We start from the raw sequence: 19,301 nt of genomic DNA on the forward strand, positions 1-19,301 counted from the left end.
AAGCTAGTAATACGCCACAGCTAAGATTTTAATTTTGAAACTAGACCTCGCAAGCTCATGATATCGTAATTAAAATTAAAAACTATATGAAGACACTAAATTCGAAATTCATGCCTTAAAATTTATTTTAAAAGAGAAAATGTTTTAAGATACTAATTTAGGTCCAGGATATTTAGAAAAATATTATACTCATTTAAAAATCGTTACAAGTTGTTTTCGAATAAATAACAAGATTGAATCCTATGGTATAGGGTGTGCGAGTTTATATATGTAAAAAGATGTCTCATTATCCCATCCCATCCTGCCAACCGTCTAGGCTCTAGATAGATACCTTTCATCTCTTTTTCTTTCTTTTCTCCATTTCTTCCTTTCTTTTTGTTTTTTTCATCTTTCTTTTTCGATCCCCTCTTTTCCTTTCTTTCTTTTCTTTTTTTTTCTTTTTCCCTTTTTTCCTTTCTTTCCTTTCTTTTTTTGTCCTTTCTTCTTTATTTTCCTTTTCTATTCTTTTTTCCTTTTTTCCTTCTTTAGTTTTTCCTCTTTCTTCTCTTTCCCATGCAAATGGGATTTAAAATCACGCCGCACCATGGTTCTATTTTCTCATAGTACAATACGGTCTAGGATACTCTAGTGTCACCTTGCATGTTGGGTCATGTATTGTTGCCCAAGGTGACAAGCCAAGAGGGGGGAGTGAATTGGTTTCTTTTAAATTTTGGTGTTTTAAAAGTTTTCTTAATTAAGTGCGGTGGATGCTTTCTTAAATTATTTGAATGAGTTAAACTAGAACAAAGATGGAAGATAATGCAAGAATAAATGTAAGCACATGCACAACACAAACACGACAATATATAGTGGTTCGGTGCTCTCCTTAGCACCTACGTCCACTCCCCAAGCGACCCCTTGGGAATTCACTATAATCTCGCGGATTACAGTTGGATTGTTTTCCGGGCTCACAATCCAAAAACCTTTGTTGGTTTTACGGGCTCACCAACGAACCTATACACTTTGGTTTTCCGGGTTCACCAAAAACCTTTGTTGGTTTTGCGGGCTCACCAACGAACCTTTACACTTTGGTTTTCCGGGTTCACCAAAAACCTTTGTTGGTTTTGCGGGCTCACCAACGAACCTTTGCACTTTGGTTTTCCGGGTTCACCAAAAACCTTTGTTGGTTTTGCGGGCTTACCAACGAACCTTTATAAAGTGTTTAACAAATGAAAAGAAAAGATTCAAACTCCTAAATGAGCATATGAAACAATATAAACTACAAAGAAGAGTTAGAAAGTATTTATCGCTTTGAAGTGGCTTTGCTCTTCTTTGTCAATGATGCTTCACTCTTCAAGGGAGGATGGAGCTCTTGATGCCTCTTTGAATCTGCTCAATCCCTTTCTTTGATTCTTGAATGAAGCACTTGGATGAAGCTTGCCTTGCTAGGGTTCTCTCTTGAATGCACTTAATGTATTTTCCCAAAAGCTTGCTTCCTCTAATGAATACTCCCTCTTAAATACTTCTCCAACCTCCAAATAGTCCTTTCTGACCGTTGGATTGAAGAAACTAGTCGTTTATAGCCGTTGGGAGTCCAAAAAGCATTTCTGCACAACTAGCCGTTATGTTCAGCCCGTGTTTGGGTCGGCTCAACCTGTCCTTGGGTCGACCCAACCTTCACTTGGGTCGACTCAAACATTCCTTGGGTCGACCCTCTCAGAAACCACAGAAACCTCAATTTCATCCTTTCTTCCCATGGGTCGACCCAACCATTCTTTGGGTCGACTCAAAGTTCACTTGGGTCGACTCAAATTCTTCTTGGGTCGACCCTCTCAGTAATTCCAGAGAACCGTTTTCTGTCTGTCTTTCTGTCTTGCCCTTTGGGTCGACCCTCTCAGAGTTTGGGTCGACTCAAGCTTGGGTCGACTCAACCACTGTGTGGGTCGACCCTCTCAGTGAATCCAGAGAGCATTCTTCCTTTGCGTTTTGAGGTTCTTTGGAGGTTGGGTCGACTCATGCTTACCTTGGGTCGACCCAACTCACTGTTCATTTGTGCTGTTTTTGCAGGAGTGTGCCAGATGATTCCTAGATGTGCCGGGGTCGACCCAATCAACCTATGGGTCGACTCAATCCACACTTTGCTGCATTCTCAAGGTTAGATTCATCCAAATGAACAAGACCATATATATATTTTCAATTAAACAAATGTACTGAGAGTAATGAACTTATAAATGAAGTATTAATTTAACTTATAGCATGCCCTAGATAATTACTTGTTAATCATCAAAATAACACTATCATCCTCAATCTCCCCCTTTTTGATGATTACAAAATAAAGAGTATAAGCCTATTGATACTTGTCTTTAAAATCAGTTTATAAAAGGGATTGAATTTCAGAATTTCAGCTTTTCATATATACTTGTGAAATCTCCCCCTATATTATTCAAAATTTGCCAATTTGACTTTTTGAATGGCTCCCCCTTTCATTTATAATTCATTAGCAATGAAACTTCAAAAATTTGAGATATCATATGAGTTTCAGGTTATGTATCGGGGTGCGAGAGAAGCGTGCCAAGTTCTGAATTATGATAGAAATTTTTGATCTGATGATTTTTATTGTTACAAATTGCTCCCCCTTAGATATATAAGCTTTCTTATATGATTTTCAATTTGTTTGCCCATTTATTTCTCTTTTCGTTTCATAACTTCTTTACTCACTCTTTCTCACAAAGTTAATACTCTTTCTTTAAACACTATCTTTACATATTCTAAACACTATCTTTACTTCTCCCAAAATTAATACTCTTTCTTAACTTCTCAAATGAAATACTCTTTCTTTTCTTTACTCACTCTTTCTTTTCTTAAAGTGAATATTCTATCTTTTCTTCTCCCCCTTTCTATCTTTTCTTCTCCCCCTTTATATACTCTTTTCTTCTCTTCTCCTTTATATACTCTTTCCTTCTCTTCTCCCCCTTTTTGTTATCATCAAAAACATATATATGGGAAAAGATGCAATTAAGAACAAACTTCAGACTTCATTGATCACAATAGGAACATTTTCATACATTAATGCCCAAAATAAAGATAAGTACAATGTTCCTCAATCGAGATTTAAAGAAATAAGAGAAAAGCAAGATACATATGAGAACTAGATACATATCCTAGGCTCTAAACAAGATCATGAGACTCTCCCGGATCGCTTGGCTACGACTCTCTTGGGTCCAATTTCTCCAAGATCTTGAAGTAATCTACTGTTTGGAGATAATTGGAGAAGATTTGAGAGTGGGGAATAGGGTTTTCAGAAGAGGACAAGGGCAAACAGTGCCCTAGATAGCTCACGGGTCCCCCTTTTAACAGTGGGATCCCGACGTTGGGTCGACTCAAGAAACTTCTTGGGACGACTCAACGTTGGGTCGACCCTATTCTGGGTTGGGTTGACCCAAGTGCAGTATTTTTCTTTTCTCTTTCTTTTTGCTTCTAAAAATTTTTCTTGCTTCCAATCCTTATAAATTCTTTCTGGGACAATGATACATGAGTAAGGAATCTATAGATAACAAGTTTGACTCATGTTTCATGGATTTTTAGAAATTGGAGGAATGTATCATGAGACTACTTGCTCCCTTTTATATTTCTTCAATAAAAAGGATCACATATACCTAATTCTCTCCTTAGCGTGCAGAATCTATCTTCACTCAAGGGTTTTGTGAATATGTCGGCTAATTGTTTTTCAGTGCATATATGCTCAATACATATGTTTCCATTTTGCACATGATCCCTAATAAAATCATATCTTATTTCTATGTGTTTGGCTTTAGGAATGAGATATTTAGGATATAAGCCAGAAGTGATCTCTAAATGTAGATTCCAAAGATAGTTTTGAAATCAAGTGTAGATGGAATCTTTTTCAAGTTATTTCAAGGAGTATCAAGAATAATATTCAAAGAAAGCACGAATGAAAATCCAATACCCTTTTTTTTAATATATTAAGTATATAGCCACATTTGAGCAATCTAATTAATTTTTATAGTATAGTATAAGAGCAGATAAAGATCAAAACTTATTTACTCGAAAAACATAAGATCATGTTGAATCCTTAGTTCTTAATGACTTCAAAGTTCTTTCATGATATAAAAGTATTGGAGCATAGATATCAAAATGTGAATTTATGCAATGTAGGATACATAAAATTCAGGGCTTTGAAAGTTCTTTTAAAGCTCTCTTAAAGACTTTCTTTTACTCCTTTAAAGATCATAGCATCAAAATCAATTAAAATGAATTGGCTCATGATTGAAATGCTAAAGTGCAAGCCAATAAGAGCTCATTAGTAGATTCCAAAGTAAATTTCCAATACTAAGACAAATGGAATCCTTTTCACTTAGTTTTCAAAACAAGTGATTTACCAATTAAGTACAGATGAAAATCCAACTTTCAAAAGATATTCAATGAAGCACAGAGTTTAATACTACTTTACATTTGGTATTCTTTCTCTCATCTTTAGTTGTGAATTTACATGATTAAGTTCTATATGATCTCTCCCTCTGAAATTTTCTTTCTCCCCCTTAATTAATCATTCCATTTGAGAGTTTTAGAATTTGAAGATAATGTTCAATAAAATTGTCAATCTCGAAAATATATTTTCTATAAATTTCAGCTTATTTTCATAAGATTCAAGGTTTGAGATAAGACAACCTTTATAGAACTCATCTCAAGGTATAAACTTATTATATAATTAAAGCAAGTCTTGCAATATAAGGAGGTTCATCAAAATCAATCCATAAAATTCAAGGTATGCATCCAATTAAAGTAACTTTAGGATAAGAATATCTAAAGCTCCCCCTCAAAAGATGCATTCTTCTTTAATCATTCTTTTCTTCTTTAATGATAGAAGCATTTAATAATGCAGGAGTGTATATTCAAAATATTAATTTCTTAGTCATAGTTTTTCAGCAATGTATGTATGAAGCACGATAAATCTTTTTAATATCAAAATAAAATCATATATTAAAAATATTTGTTTGCAATCAAGATCATCAAAAGACACATCATTCAGACCAATATTAGTACACTTTGAAGATAAGAAATGATATGTGTCAGATGCGTATCGGGGCAAGCAATCAAGGCATCAGAATTATTCTATTTTTCTTAAGCTGTAATTTTATCTAGAAATTCATATTGAGTTTAAGCTTTTATATAAAATCAGATTCTGAATTTCATAAAGATTCTCAAGGAGGCTTTCAAAGTTGTAATTTGAGATATGTATCTTCTCATTGTAGCTCATCTTAAATCATTACGATTGAAAATACATATTTCAAGAACATTAGAGCACATCCAGAATCTTTGTAATTCATATTGAATTTTGGTACAAATTGGAGGACATGATGTTCTAATGTTAGGCAAGATAAAAGATAAATCAGAATCAATTCATTTTGCCTAATTTGCAAATTCAAATTATGCTTTTCTTTTATTTTTCAAAATATATTTTTCAGAATGATGTTGTTGTTGGTAATACCATGTTTCAATCAAATTTTATAGGCCTGAAGCATTACCAGTTATATTTAGGAAAGATCTTTGTTATTTGAATATTGAAGACACATAATTCAAAATATCATGTCACATGCAAAACATAATATGCATTAAGTCATAACATCATGTATTAAAACATTAAGAGCAAGCATGTCAAAGATCAAAATTTATTCTTTTCAAATAAACTCTCCCTATTTATATATAATTCTACACTGATTTTATCCTTAAGGTGTGTTTTCAAGTGATCGAAACTTCATTTGGCTTTTCACAAGCTTTTTATATACTTTCATTTATCTTGTCATTCATTTCCTTATTTTTGAATTTCTTCCTTTAACCATTTAGTGAACATTCTAATCTTCATTTCTTTTGGTATTACTTTTCTATGCTCTATACTCTATTTGCTCCCTATCCGGTGGAGTTGGAAGGGGCACGAGGTACTACCACTAGCCTCCCTCTTGTGCCGTCCCTAATATGCCCTACACCGAATAGTTGGGTCAAATAGTGTCGGGTACTACCACTAGCCTCCCCATTGACACCATCCCTATGATGAGCAATATAGAAGGTTTAAAATGTTCACTTCAAACTTTTCCTGTAATTAATTACGGATTTTATCTCTTCCAAAGGAATGTTCATATTAGTCTCACAATTGTGCCGAATGTATTATGCTTGTTTTGCTTTTTCTTAAGATTGAAGTATTTGTCTTTACTTAGATTTTACTTCTCTTGAATAATATCCATTCTCTTTTCTTTATCTCTCTCTCTTTTTGTTATTCTCAAGTAATTTACATGAAAGAGCAGAATAAAGAAATAATCTTATATGCTGCATATGCATGTATATCATGCAAACAGCATTTTCATTATGCCCAATGATTCATAGCTTATCACAAGTTATTTTGAATTAGAGATTTGAGGCATAAACTTGTGTATTTCATGGTTATGCATTATATAGGAAAAAGTAAACTTCAATTTAATCACACCATGAAACAATCATCACTAGCATGAGAATGAAGCATGATATCAAGATGATCAGCAATTAAGGGTTTAATCATGCTACTATATAATTTCAGACTATTGATTTTGCTCAACTAACTCACAAGAGAAGAGTTTAGATTACCAGTGCATTTAGCATTCTTCAAGCCAAATACCTTTTAGATTCTTTACACCCTTGGCTGAAGAAAATCTTCCTCTTTTTTTTGTTTCCAAGAGAATGTTTATTGTATCTTTCATCGAGGTGTCCTTCAAGTTGAAATTTCTTGCTCACAAATCCTGTATCATTAGCAAAATCTTTTTCTTTTCTTGAAGGCAATTCATTAAGTTCTCTAGGATACAAAAACATTCATACAACATATTTCTTAACTAGATGACTCAACATAAGATATGACAATAATTGAATATTAAGTCACTTCACTCAAGAGATTGTCTAAATATAAGCAAGCACAAGTCACTTGAACTAAAGAGATAACTTCATTAAGTAAAATGGTTCAAGGACAAGCATGTGAGGTAATAGAAGGATTCATCAAGGTCAAATCAATTTTTTTTTATTTTCAGAATTAATTTAGCTTAGATTCTATTTGCTTAAGATAATTATCAATAAGATATACAAGTTGAGTTTTAATCAAATTATCTTAAACAATTGTTTCTATCAAAATTCAGATTGTTACATAGAATCAAAGTGATAAACTATATTCTCAATAAAAGATATAGTTTTAATAAGAATAATATAAATTGATCTTTCTACAACTAGTATCTTTTCATTGAATATTCTATATGCATTGTTCAAAGAGTAATATCCAAAGAAATACTTGTTTTATCAGATTTGGCATATATTTTATTCTTGAGAACATAATATGTATAACTGAAAAACATGAAGGTATGCAACATTTGATTCTCTGTTTTTCATGAGTTCACATGGGGTTTTCTTTAAAAATAGATTTAATAGAAACCTTATAATATGACAAGCTGTGATGATAGTATTAATCAACTGCTATCACAAAGCATTGTCCTTACACAACAAAGGTTCTATTTTTTTTTATATATATTTTTATAACCCCTATATGCAATAGTGTTCTTGGTGCAAGCACAATTGTATTCAATACCATTTTATCAACAAATTGGTTTTCAAGGCTGTGCCATGAATTTTCACAGTTTGCAAACCTTTTTCATTTGAAACCTTTTGTAAGTTTGTGCCAAAGCAGAAAATATTTCAATTTAAGTGCCAAGAATAAAACCAACATTAGCTTTGAGAAATCATCCATAATTACAAAATTAGAGAGCTTATCTCCTAGGTTCACAATCTTAGAGATCCAAATAAGTTCTTATGAAGAGTTTTCAAAGGCTAAAAGGTGAAAACAATATTTTCAGATTTAGAAATGATTCTAGTTTGTTTTTCTAGATGACATACATAGCAAACTTTGACCTTGCAAAGAATAATCTAAGTGAACCAATGACAAGGTCTTTTGAGATCAAGTCCATACTAGTATGAGTTGATTTTATATGCCAAAACTAGACTCTTTAATCTTGGTATTCTTAATGCATATATTTAAAAAAAAATTATACCAAGTAGACATTCTTATGTTTGTGATCAATAGAAGATAATGTCATGGATAAGACCTCTCAATCAAGCATATAGAGAATTTAAAGAGTTATTCTAAGAGTATTGATTAAGCAAGTTATCCATCAATAACTGAAGCATAATATAGAAAGATGGAGTGATTTGGATATATTTTCTTTTCATGCCAAAAGTATCACTTATATCACAGAAATGATTAATACCTGCAATTTATATTTTAATTGGATACTAAGGCAAAAAGAATGATGATATGCAAGGATTACTAATTTCATTATTCTTTTCATTTCAATTACTTTTCTTAAGTATATTTTAAGTTTCATTCTTTAATATATGTCTAGAGCACCCAATGTCTAAATTAACATCTTTTGGTTGGAGCCTTGAGTGCTAGATACACTTACAGAAAATATTCAGATTTTCAACTTAGGAACCCAAGCTCTTTTGGGTCCTTGTAGGTTAGCTATTATTGTTTCTTTTGGAACCCATATTTTCTTAATAGCTATTTTGTCCATAGACTTGCAAATTTTAGGATTACAAGGAGTGAATTTCTGCATCATCTTGTTAAATTTAACAAACATAGATTTAACATGAGTAGTAGATAAACTTACAATTTTCTGTTTTTGCCTATTAGGTTCATCAGATAAATTAGAATCTGTTTTAGGACAGATAGTAGAGGATTTAACACACATGTCATTAAGGGATTTTTGTGTGTACCAAGATTGATATCCTAATCCATCCTTTTCAAATTCAGCTCTTTGATTATTTATCATTAAGTTCAGCTTTTCAGAGCTAATAGTAAATTTTTCAACTATAGGCTTAAATTTGTTAACTTCTTTAGTTAACCTTTCATTGTCTTCTGAAAGCAATTTATTATTTTTCTTAAGTTTATCATAGCTTTCAGTGAGAAGTTGGTTTTTCTGATTTAGTTCTTTATTTTTCTCAATTAAGATTTTAGTTTCATTAGTATGTTTCTTAATTAGTGTTTCATAATGATTAGACAGTTTCATTTTTTCATTTACTAGGATTTTCTTTTCATTCTTCAGGTTCTTATTTTTACAAATGAGTTTCTTATGTTCTTTCATTAGATCAAGAAATGCATCATGTAACTCATTAAGTGTAAAATCATCTTCAGTTTTATCATATACTTCATATTCAGAAGAGGAGACACTTTGTGTTTCAACACATACCTCGTTCTTGTGTGCCACAAGGCATAGGTTTTCAATATCTGCTTGCCTCTCATCTTCTTCAAAGCTAATTTTTGATTTGCTAAAAATGTTAGTGCTTTCAGATTTAACCTCAAGCATATTCCATATGTCTTTAGCAGTTATGCAAGAAGATATGTAATTAAATTCACTATCATCTAATGCACAAAATAGAATATTCATGGCTTTTGCATTTTGCTGAGCCCTTTCTTTATCATGATTAGTGTTTGTGTGTAGCCCATTGACTATGATACTCCATAAATCGTAGTCATGTGCTTGAATGAAAATGCGCATGCGTGCTTTCCAATATGTGTAGTTTATACCATCAAATAGTGGAGGTCTATCAATTAATTGTCCCTCACTCATAGAACATCCCACTTGGGTTGTCATGATCTTTAACTCTTGATTGTGAGATCAATGAGTACTATTAGAGCACCTTGCTCTGATACCACTTGTTGCCCAAGGTGACAAGCCAAGAGGGGGGGTGAATTGGTTTCTTTTAAATTTTGGTGTTTTAAAAGTTTTCTTAATTAAGTGCGGTGGATGCTTTCTTAAATTATTTGAATGAGTTAAACTAGAACAAAGATGGAAGATAATGCAAGAATAAATGTAAGCACATGCACAACACAAACACAACAATATATAGTGGTTCGGTGCTCTCCTTAGCACCTACGTCCACTCCCCAAGCGACCCCTTGGGAATTCACTATAATCTCGCGGATTACAGTTGGATTGTTTTCCGGGCTCACAATCCAAAAACCTTTGTTGGTTTTACGGGCTCACCAACGAACCTATACACTTTGGTTTTCCGGGTTCACCAAAAACCTTTGTTGGTTTTGCGGGCTCACCAACGAACCTTTACACTTTGGTTTTCCGGGTTCACCAAAAACCTTTGTTGGTTTTGCGGGCTCACCAACGAACCTTTGCACTTTGGTTTTCCGGGTTCACCAAAAATCTTTGTTGGTTTTGCGGGCTTACCAACGAACCTTTACAAAGTGTTTAACAAATGAAAAGAAAAGATTCAAACTCCTAAATGAGCATATGAAACAATATAAACTACAAAGAAGAGTTAGAAAGTATTTATCGCTTTGAAGTGGCTTTGCTCTTCTTTGTCAAGGATGCTTCACTCTTCAAGTGAGGATGGAGCTCTTGATGCCTCTTTGAATCTGCTCAATCCCTTTCTTTGATTCTTGAATGAAGCACTTGGATGAAGCTTGCCTTGCTAGGGTTCTCTCTTGAATGCACTTAATGTATTTTCCCAAAAGCTTGCTTCCTCTAATGAATACTCCCTCTTAAATACTTCTCCAACCTCCAAATAGTCCTTTCTGACCGTTGGATTGAAGAAACTAGCCGTTTATAGCCGTTGGGAGTCCAAAAAGCATTTCTGCACAACTAGCCGTTATGTTCAGCCCGTGTTTGGGTCGGCTCAACCTGTCCTTGGGTCGACCCAACCTTCACTTGGGTCGACTCAAACATTCCTTGGGTCGACCCTCTCAGAAACCACAGAAACCTCAATTTCAGCCTTTCTTCCCATGGGTCGACCCAACCATTCTTTGGGTCGACTCAAAGTTCACTTGGGTCGACTCAAATTCTTCTTGGGTCGACCCTCTCAGTAATTCCAGAGAACCGTTTTCTGTCTGTCTTTCTGTCTTGCCCTTTGGGTCGACCCTCTCAGAGTTTGGGTCGACTCAAGCTTGGGTCGACTCAAGCACTGTGTGGGTCGACCCTCTCAGTGAATCCAGAGAGCATTCTTCCTTTGCGTTTTGAGGTTCTTTGGAGGTTGGGTCGACTCATGCTTACCTTAGGTCGACCCAACTCACTGTTCATTTGTGCTGTTTTTGCAAGAGTGTGCCAGATGATTCCTAGATGTGCCGGGGTCGACCCAATCAACCTATGGGTCGACTCAATCCACACTTTGCTGCATTCTCAAGGTTAGATTCATCCAAATGAATAAGACCATATATATATATATATTTTCAATTAAACAAATGTACTGAGAGTAATGAACTTATAAATGAAGTATCAATTTAACTTATAGCATGCTCTAGATAATTACTTGTTAATCATCAAAATAACACTATCATCCTCATGTATAAATTACAACAAAAAAGAACCAAGATGATCGAAGGAAGGATGTGCTTACAAAGGTTGCTGCTTAAATTTTAGAGTATAGCAATGCTTTGTTTTAGCTATTTTTGGCTAGGCTACACTAGTCTATTAGTATGTGTACATGAAGAGCTAAACTAAAACCAATAAACTTTGTATGTAGGTTTAAGATTTTGTATTCGCTTCTAAGGGAGACTTTGTGCTCCTCTCCATCGTTCTAATCAACAATAGTTCAACAACCGAACAAACTAATCAATTGAAGTGGTTGAACCATATATCAAGTAGTTTGGTTTTCGATCCAAATAACCTTTAAACTCAAAATTCCTCAAGAATTATTTTCTTCCAAGAGTTGCCTTAAACCATTATTAAAACGACTCATTCAAACTATTTAAGGTTTGAGCAAACTGGCTGATTTTAAACATATAGATGTTTCATGTTGTAAAAGGATTTAGGTTTAATTTCTCATCATTTCAATGTCCTGAGGATCTTGACACCTCATTGCATCCTCTCCCACCTTAAATGAGATCTCTCTCTCCAACGCTAATACAAATATCCGGAAACCAGCCACCAACTATCCCAAATAAGCTAGAACTTCTTCTCTTCCTCTCTTTCCCTCTATTCTCCCACTCTTTTTCTCTTCACATCCCTCTCTTCCTCATCAAAACCCACTAGTTAGCCAACAAGCATCGACAAAGATCCTCCCAGTCTCTATTACTTGAATCTTTCTATCTCTCACCTTTCTTACCGAAACTTGGTGGTGCCAAATGGAAGTAGCAACTAAAGCCTCCCATGCCTCTCTCTTTCCACCTCACTTGCTGGAGTCCAGTGGCAAGCCAATAGGAAAAAGCAACTCTTTTTTGGTAGACCTATGGTAGGCCAACATATGGCTTCATGCGAGTAGCTACCTTTCCTCTCTCTCCTTCTTTGATCTCTCTCTCCCCCTTCTCCATTCGCTACGTCAATTCTCTCTTCCTCTCTTCTCCTCTCTTTTCCCTCTCTTTCTCTCTTCCCATCCCTCTTTTCCTTGATAGAACCCACTAGCTAGCCTGCAAGCAATGACATGACCCTTTCTAGCCTTTTACATCTGAATCTTTCTCTCTCACCTTACTTACTGAAGCTTGGTGGTTCCTTATTAAAATAGCAACCAGATTCAAGGGACTCACCTTGAGCATATAAAACATCACCAAAATGTCTCTCTATGAGGATAAAGTCAAAACTTTCCATCTTGGAGAAGAAGATCCTGTTGATCATGTGATGAAGAAGTCTAATCTCTACAAAAAGTTGGCTTACATTGACTTCTTGCTTTTCATTAACTTCTTCTTTATCCAAAATAAGCTGTAGTCAAAACCGACGCTATTCAAGGTAGTCATCTGAAAGTCCAGCGATTGGCATGTGCAGAATTCTTCCCAAACTCGATATATCCAACAGAATGTGAGTCTGTTTGACTGTGGATCCAAGCTTCCTACCCGAACTTTATATTTTCGTAGAACTCTCTTACTAGGTTGGGGTATGCAGGAACATCTAGAGAGCACACGAACTTCCAACCCATCAGATTTAGTTTGCTTCCAATAGAGAAACCCTCTCGTTCCAAAAATTCAAAATCAATCTTGCAACCAATAGTTACTACTCTTTTAGAGAGGGGAATCTGACTTGGAATGGCTTGGGGAGGAGAAAAAAATTGTCTCTTCAGCCTGCGAAGGCACTCGGTCCATCATAGCTTTAGTTCTTCTTTCTGATGGAACTAAGATTTATGTCTGCTTCATTTATTAAGCAATATGCTTCTTAGGAGCTATAAGAGACCAATCCACCCAAAAGAAAAGAATTCTTGGTCGAGGATGAACTGATTTTGGAGGGAAAAAGGAGAGTTTTGAATGAAAGGAGGGAGTAGATGAAATGAAATGAAATTGGGATCATTTAGATATAACATCCATCTCATGACATAGGGGTCAGCTTAAATTCACTTTGGAGTTAGCTCCTAAGTGTTGAGGTCATCCCTCAATTTCTGAGAGTCGACTCCTCCACTGCTAACAAAACTTCGAGTTAACTTCGAGTCGACTCGAAGCTCCCCCTTACTTTAAGAGGTCGACTTCTCAATATCTAGAGTCAACTCTTTAGATTCAGAGTCGGCATACAAAGGAAAGAAATTCAAGAATTTCATTAGAATAAAACTCAAATTGAATTAATTCAATATAATAATTAGGAGTTTATCAGACAGATTTCAATAAAATGATATTAATAGAAAGGATTGCAAATTCTATGTTCACTCCTAATTAAACAAAATTTATTTCACTAAGAGGTTTAGTAAAAATATCATCTAATTGCTTTTCAAAATAAATAAAATCAATCATTATATCATTATTTTGAACATGATCTCTTATGAATAGATGTCTTATCTCGATGTGTTTAGTTTTTAAGTATTGTATGAGACTTTTAGTTAAGTTAATAGCACTTGTATTATCAAATCTTATGAGTATTTTATCAAGTTTTATGCCATAATCCTCAAGTTGTTGCTTAATCCACATTATAACAATTATAACAATTGTTACCAAAACCTTTATTAACTATTATAATGGTTATAACGATCATTATTTGTTCAAACAACAATTTTTTACATTTTTGATATTAAAATAATAATTGGAAGATACAACATTTATGATAGGGTTATAATGGCAAATAATGGAGGATAACGAAAAAAACAATGTCGTTATCTTTTCTTTTATCTTTTTATTGGAAAAATATTATTTTCTTTAACTGTACAATCACTTTAGGGGATAATTTTAAGAAAAATTTGAGCCCGGCATGTGAGCCTGGTGCCCCTTCCCTCTCCCTCTTGGACTTGGAGTCTGTTTAGGATACTAGAGAGGGGCATCCTAGTAAGGATGCCTCCTCATCCATATTTGCCACCTTAGTTGAGTCCTCTTAGGACTCATACAAGGAGGCATCCCAGATTGAGGCATCCAAAGCCCCCACACATGCCAAGGGAGAGAAGGGAAGTGTTAGGGCTAGATTTCTGCTTCTCCAAGATTCAATGTGAAACAAAGAAAGATGGCTTGCGAAACAAACTTATGTAGCAGAGCATCCACTTGGCCTACAGCATCAAAGATTCAAAACTAGGCAAAGCTCTAGATAGATGCATGGACTGAAGTAGTTAGGATAGTGATTATCAGAGGATCGTGTGCTTTTACTATCTTAGTATCTCATAACATGTATATTTTTCTCATGTTATGCCTATAATCTATGTTAGCATGGTGATTCATACAAAAAAGTGATATTGTTCATGATTTATATTTTATTCCACTGCATTATATCATGATAAAAAGGCCCCATTAAATCCTTCAATATGTAAAAGAGCAAAGATTATGCTCTGGATTAGATTCTACTCCAGATTAGATTTTTCTTCTACCATTATAGTACATCTAAGTTTTATGTTAGATAGGTATGAATTCATGATTATTTCATACATTTTTAGTTGTGCGTCGTGACCATCATGTTGGAATGGTCAATTAATCATTTTGCCATCATTTGCATGAGGTAATGACCCCAAAATATTGATTGCATAAGGTCAGTAAAGTTCTCTCATATGCTTTTAAAACACGAGACTTTATGATTGGACCTTCTATATGCCACCATGCATGCACCCTTCAAGGCACTAGGTGCCTTGGCACAACAATGTATTGCTGCATGGATATTAAAGCAAAGGGCCCCAGCACCGATATTAAAGTGAGACCCTACCTTAAAGAAAGGACCGTAGGCAGGTTAGGCTTAACCCAATTTATAAATGTTTGGGTCATGATTTCAAATCAAGACTCAACCTATTGGCTCATCAGGTTGTGTTAGGCTCCTGAAAAATTATTTTGGATCTAGATCAAGTCGAGGCCAAGTTTGGGGTGGATGGGGGGTTTCACCAGCTAAGATCGGACGGTTCAGAGTCGCCAAACTCTTGGTATACAATTTTATGGAATTCTCTACATGGAAGGAGCCAAGATATTTTTCTTATCAGATGCAAAAAGAAAACAAAAAATTGCCAGCAGACAAATTCGTTTTAGAAAAAGAACAAGTGCTGCCCGCTCTCATCTGATTTTGAGGATAAAGATCTATCCGCGACAGAACTTCTGCGGACATTGTTACTGCCATAACGATTTAAAGTAAAAGCTCGCGGGGACGAAACAAAAAGCTCAGGTAACGACATACAAAAAAAAAAAATGGCGTCTCCGTATTCAGGATGTGCTCCAGATGTAACGGTACGTGACGATGTAGGCCGGCTCATCGTTATCCAACGGCCTCATGACCATGCACAACTAGACTAGTCTCATAAGCTATACTAAAACTCTTGGGAAGTTTTCCATGGATTGCTTTCTTATATACGCATATGATCAGTATTACTTTGCATGAGGTTATAATATTCCTTAATTTGGTTGGCCATACGGACATCTATCCAAGTTGCACCAGATCTTCCTCGTGAGACAAGGAGTATCTATTGTCCTCTTGCACTCGTCTGAGTTCTATATAAACCCCCAACCATTAGAAGCCTCACCATCACAAGCTCAAACATCTGGGCCTTCTGAGTACCCTCGATCTCCTCCCCTTCCACGATCCCTGTTGTTATATTATATCTCATTTTTGTAGTTCAAAGATGGTGGCAAAGAGAGTCCTTTTCAGCCTTGGTCTCCTGGCCCTCTTTGTACTCCAAGGTGGTAGTGCTTATGCTGGCTCTAGTTTTGTGAGGACAAGCGGAACCCATTTTGTTTTGGATGGGCGCTCGTTCTACTCCAATGGGTTCAATGCATACTGGCTGATGTTGATGGCCTCGGACCCGACACAGAGATATAAGGTGTCGTCTGTTCTCCAACAAGCTTCCGATTATGGAATGAGTGTTGTAAGGACCTGGGCCTTCAGCGATGGTGGGAGCAATCCCCTGCAGTACTCTCCGGCTTATTACAATGAGAACATGTTTCAGGTATATATATGATATATACAAACCCGTCCATCATGGTAGTCGGGTTTCTCTCCTAGTTAAGCAAGTCAGTACACTGGGTCGCTTGGCCTACGAACAATAAAAGTTTCTCTTCCTGTCCATAAAGGTGGTGGTAGCCCCACTTGAACTATTAGATTTGGTTAAGAAAATGTACGTATACAGTTCAACAAAAAAAAAAAAAGAGGCTATTACTGATAAAATTTTGATGACCAATGAAAACTCGCCTGCTAAAGTTTAATTTTGTTATCAAATATTAGCTTCACGAAAAATGTATTACTGAAATTCTTTTTGTGACCAAAACTATTTTCATAGAAAAATTTGTCACCAAATATTTCACCTTTATTGATGAATATATTATATGTATCGCCGTATATCCTCACCAGCGAACTTGTTGACGAATTTTTTTTATCACTAAATATTTTTATAACAAAATTTATTTTTTTTCGTGATGATTTTTTTTTATCATGAATGGGCTTTTTTTTCTTTTGTCCTTTGCAATTATAGTGTAATTTGGACCAAATTTCGATAGCAGGCATCAGTTCCAGAGCTTGTCATTAATCCATTATATCTTTCGGTGTTTAAAAGCATGCTCTACAGTTGATTTAAGATTTTACGAGAAAATGCTCGCATTTGATGATTTCAAAACACTTTTATGGGTCTTTCTTATTTAATTTATTCGACCCTGTATTTTCCTTGAAATGAGTTTTTTTTTTTTCTTTCGGTTTGCAGGGCTTGGACTTTGTCATATCTGAGGCTAAGAAGCATGGAGTGTTTCTCATACTGAGTCTGGTGAATAACTATGCCGACTTTGGGGGAAGGAAGCAGTACGTTCAGTGGGCGAAGGAGAGGGGAGCGGATGTCTACTGGGATAACGACTTCTACTGGCATGAAGTTGTCAAGAGTTACTACAAGAATCACATCAAGGTGAATACAACCTTTCTAATTTTGGCCTTTGAGTGAGTGTGGACTCCTTTCTTCCTGTGAGCTAGCTTACATTATTTCCTTTCTCTTTTGCCATGTACTTAAGTAGAACCTAGCTTGTTCGAGTATGATACCTTCATAATTGAATATATTTGTCTTGTTTTGATTCAGACGGTCCTCACAAGGACCAACACGATAACAGGAGTTGCATACAAAGATGATCCTACCATCTTTGCATGGGAGCTTATAAACGAACCTCGATGCGATGGCGACCTCTCTGGCAAGACTGTGCAGGTCCATAACAATACTTACTCATTTCTTTTCTACGGAATTATTATATTTAACTCTAAATCCAGATGCCAGAAGTCTTGGTATTTTTCTGCACAATTCTCGAACTTTTTAAAAGAAATATGGAGGTGTTGCCACTATGACGATTTGAATGCTAGATCTCCACTTCATGGAGAGATGCCAACAAATTGAGCTAAAGTGGGTTAACGGATCCTATTGACATTTTTGTTTGTTACTATATAGAATTGGATTGCAGAGATGGCTGCTTATGTTAAATCAATAGATAGCAACCACATGCTTGAAGTTGGATTAGAAGGATTTTATGGGGAGTCAATGCCTGAAAGAAAGCAATTCAATCCTGGCTATGAGGTCGGCACTGATTACATCTCCAACAACAAGATAGCTGAAATTGACTTTGCCACCATTCATGCCTACCCTGATCAATGGTAAGCTGAGTCTCTAACCATTAACTTCTTGAAGACAAAAATTAGAAAAAAGATAAAGATGTACAGTATGTTCTGCAAGGAGAGTGCATGGTATAATTGGCAAATTGTGAATTACAGTAGCATATTATTCATACCGATAATCTGCTTCTGTTCACAAGACACTTATGTTAGTTGGCATTTTTTGTCACAGGATTTCAGGCTCTGATGATGCTCAAATGGCATTCCTCCGAAGTTGGATCCAATCCCACATTGATGATGCTGGCGCGATACTTGGAAAACCACTCATGATCACAGAATTTGGGAGAAAGACCGAGCAGGATTCCTTCTATGGGACAGTGTACAACATGATCTACAACTCAGCCAGAGCTGGGGGCCCATGCGCAGGTGGACTGTTCTGGCAAATGCTGGCTCAAGGGATGGATAACTTCAGGGATGGCTATGAGATAATATTTTCAGAAAGCCCCTCCATGGCAAGTATCATTTCTCAGCAATCCCACATGATAGCTAGCCTTAGCTAGCCCGCTACTCTTTCCTGCAGAGATGACGAGATCAAAGAAGGACAAGCGCTAAATTTGGAAATTGTTTATTTTCCTTATATAGAGAATAAATAAATGATCTCAACCTGGAGACTCTATTCTTTGTTTTATTAATAAGATGGGTTAGGTCTGTTTCCTTGAGCCAATTATCTTAATTTGAAAGAATTGAGGATGCAAATGTTATCAAAAATTGACTGTTTGATAGTAACAATGGAAGCAAGATTTCAAATTATTAATTGTTATTCATGCAGAAAATAAAGAAATTTATATTCTTTGAATGAAAAAAGGGTCGATCTATAATGGTACTTTTTATAATATTTGTATCTTCCACATTCCATAATGATAATTTTTGAATTATTCAGTTCCAGGGGGATCTTTCTTCAGAAGTGGGAAATAATGTTACATTTTTTGGATTCTGCTCCCGTATTGTCCCACTGATGCAAAACTTTGAAGCTAGGCCTGATGATTATAGGAGAAAATCCCTACTTAAAGAGCAAGATTACTAGAGTTTTCCAAGTTTCTTTCTTCTTCTTTTTTTTTGTATTTGATGCTCCAAAAACCCAATCAAAACACCCTTCAGGTAAGGGCCTATTTGGTAGATTCCGAGGACTCTATAGGATAGACCTTGGCCTCTTCCTTCTGATAAGTCAAAATCTCAAAGTTTGGTTCCTCGAAGTCTCTGACATCTTCATAGAAAGATTGATGAGTCAATTCATCCACCATAAAAATAGAACCGACCAATTCCACCATAGTATATGTTA

The 19,301-nt window shown here is 35.4% G+C and overlaps 1 protein-coding gene across 1 annotated transcript; it reads left to right on the forward strand.

The window, feature by feature from the left end:
* Nucleotides 1-16,154: 16,154 nt before the first annotated feature.
* Nucleotides 16,155-18,522, forward strand: LOC120105749 (mannan endo-1,4-beta-mannosidase 1-like). The gene is made up of 5 exons (XM_039118480.1): nt 16,155-16,331; nt 17,079-17,273; nt 17,442-17,564; nt 17,802-18,004; nt 18,195-18,522. The coding sequence occupies exons 1-5, from the start codon at nt 16,170-16,172 to the stop codon at nt 18,520-18,522; spliced, it is 1,011 nt and encodes a 336-aa protein (XP_038974408.1). The 5' UTR covers nt 16,155-16,169.
* Nucleotides 18,523-19,301: the final 779 nt, after the last annotated feature.

Source organism: Phoenix dactylifera, unplaced genomic scaffold (genome assembly GCF_009389715.1).
Source record: "Phoenix dactylifera cultivar Barhee BC4 unplaced genomic scaffold, palm_55x_up_171113_PBpolish2nd_filt_p 000357F, whole genome shotgun sequence".
Classification (NCBI taxonomy): domain Eukaryota; kingdom Viridiplantae; phylum Streptophyta; class Magnoliopsida; order Arecales; family Arecaceae; genus Phoenix; species Phoenix dactylifera.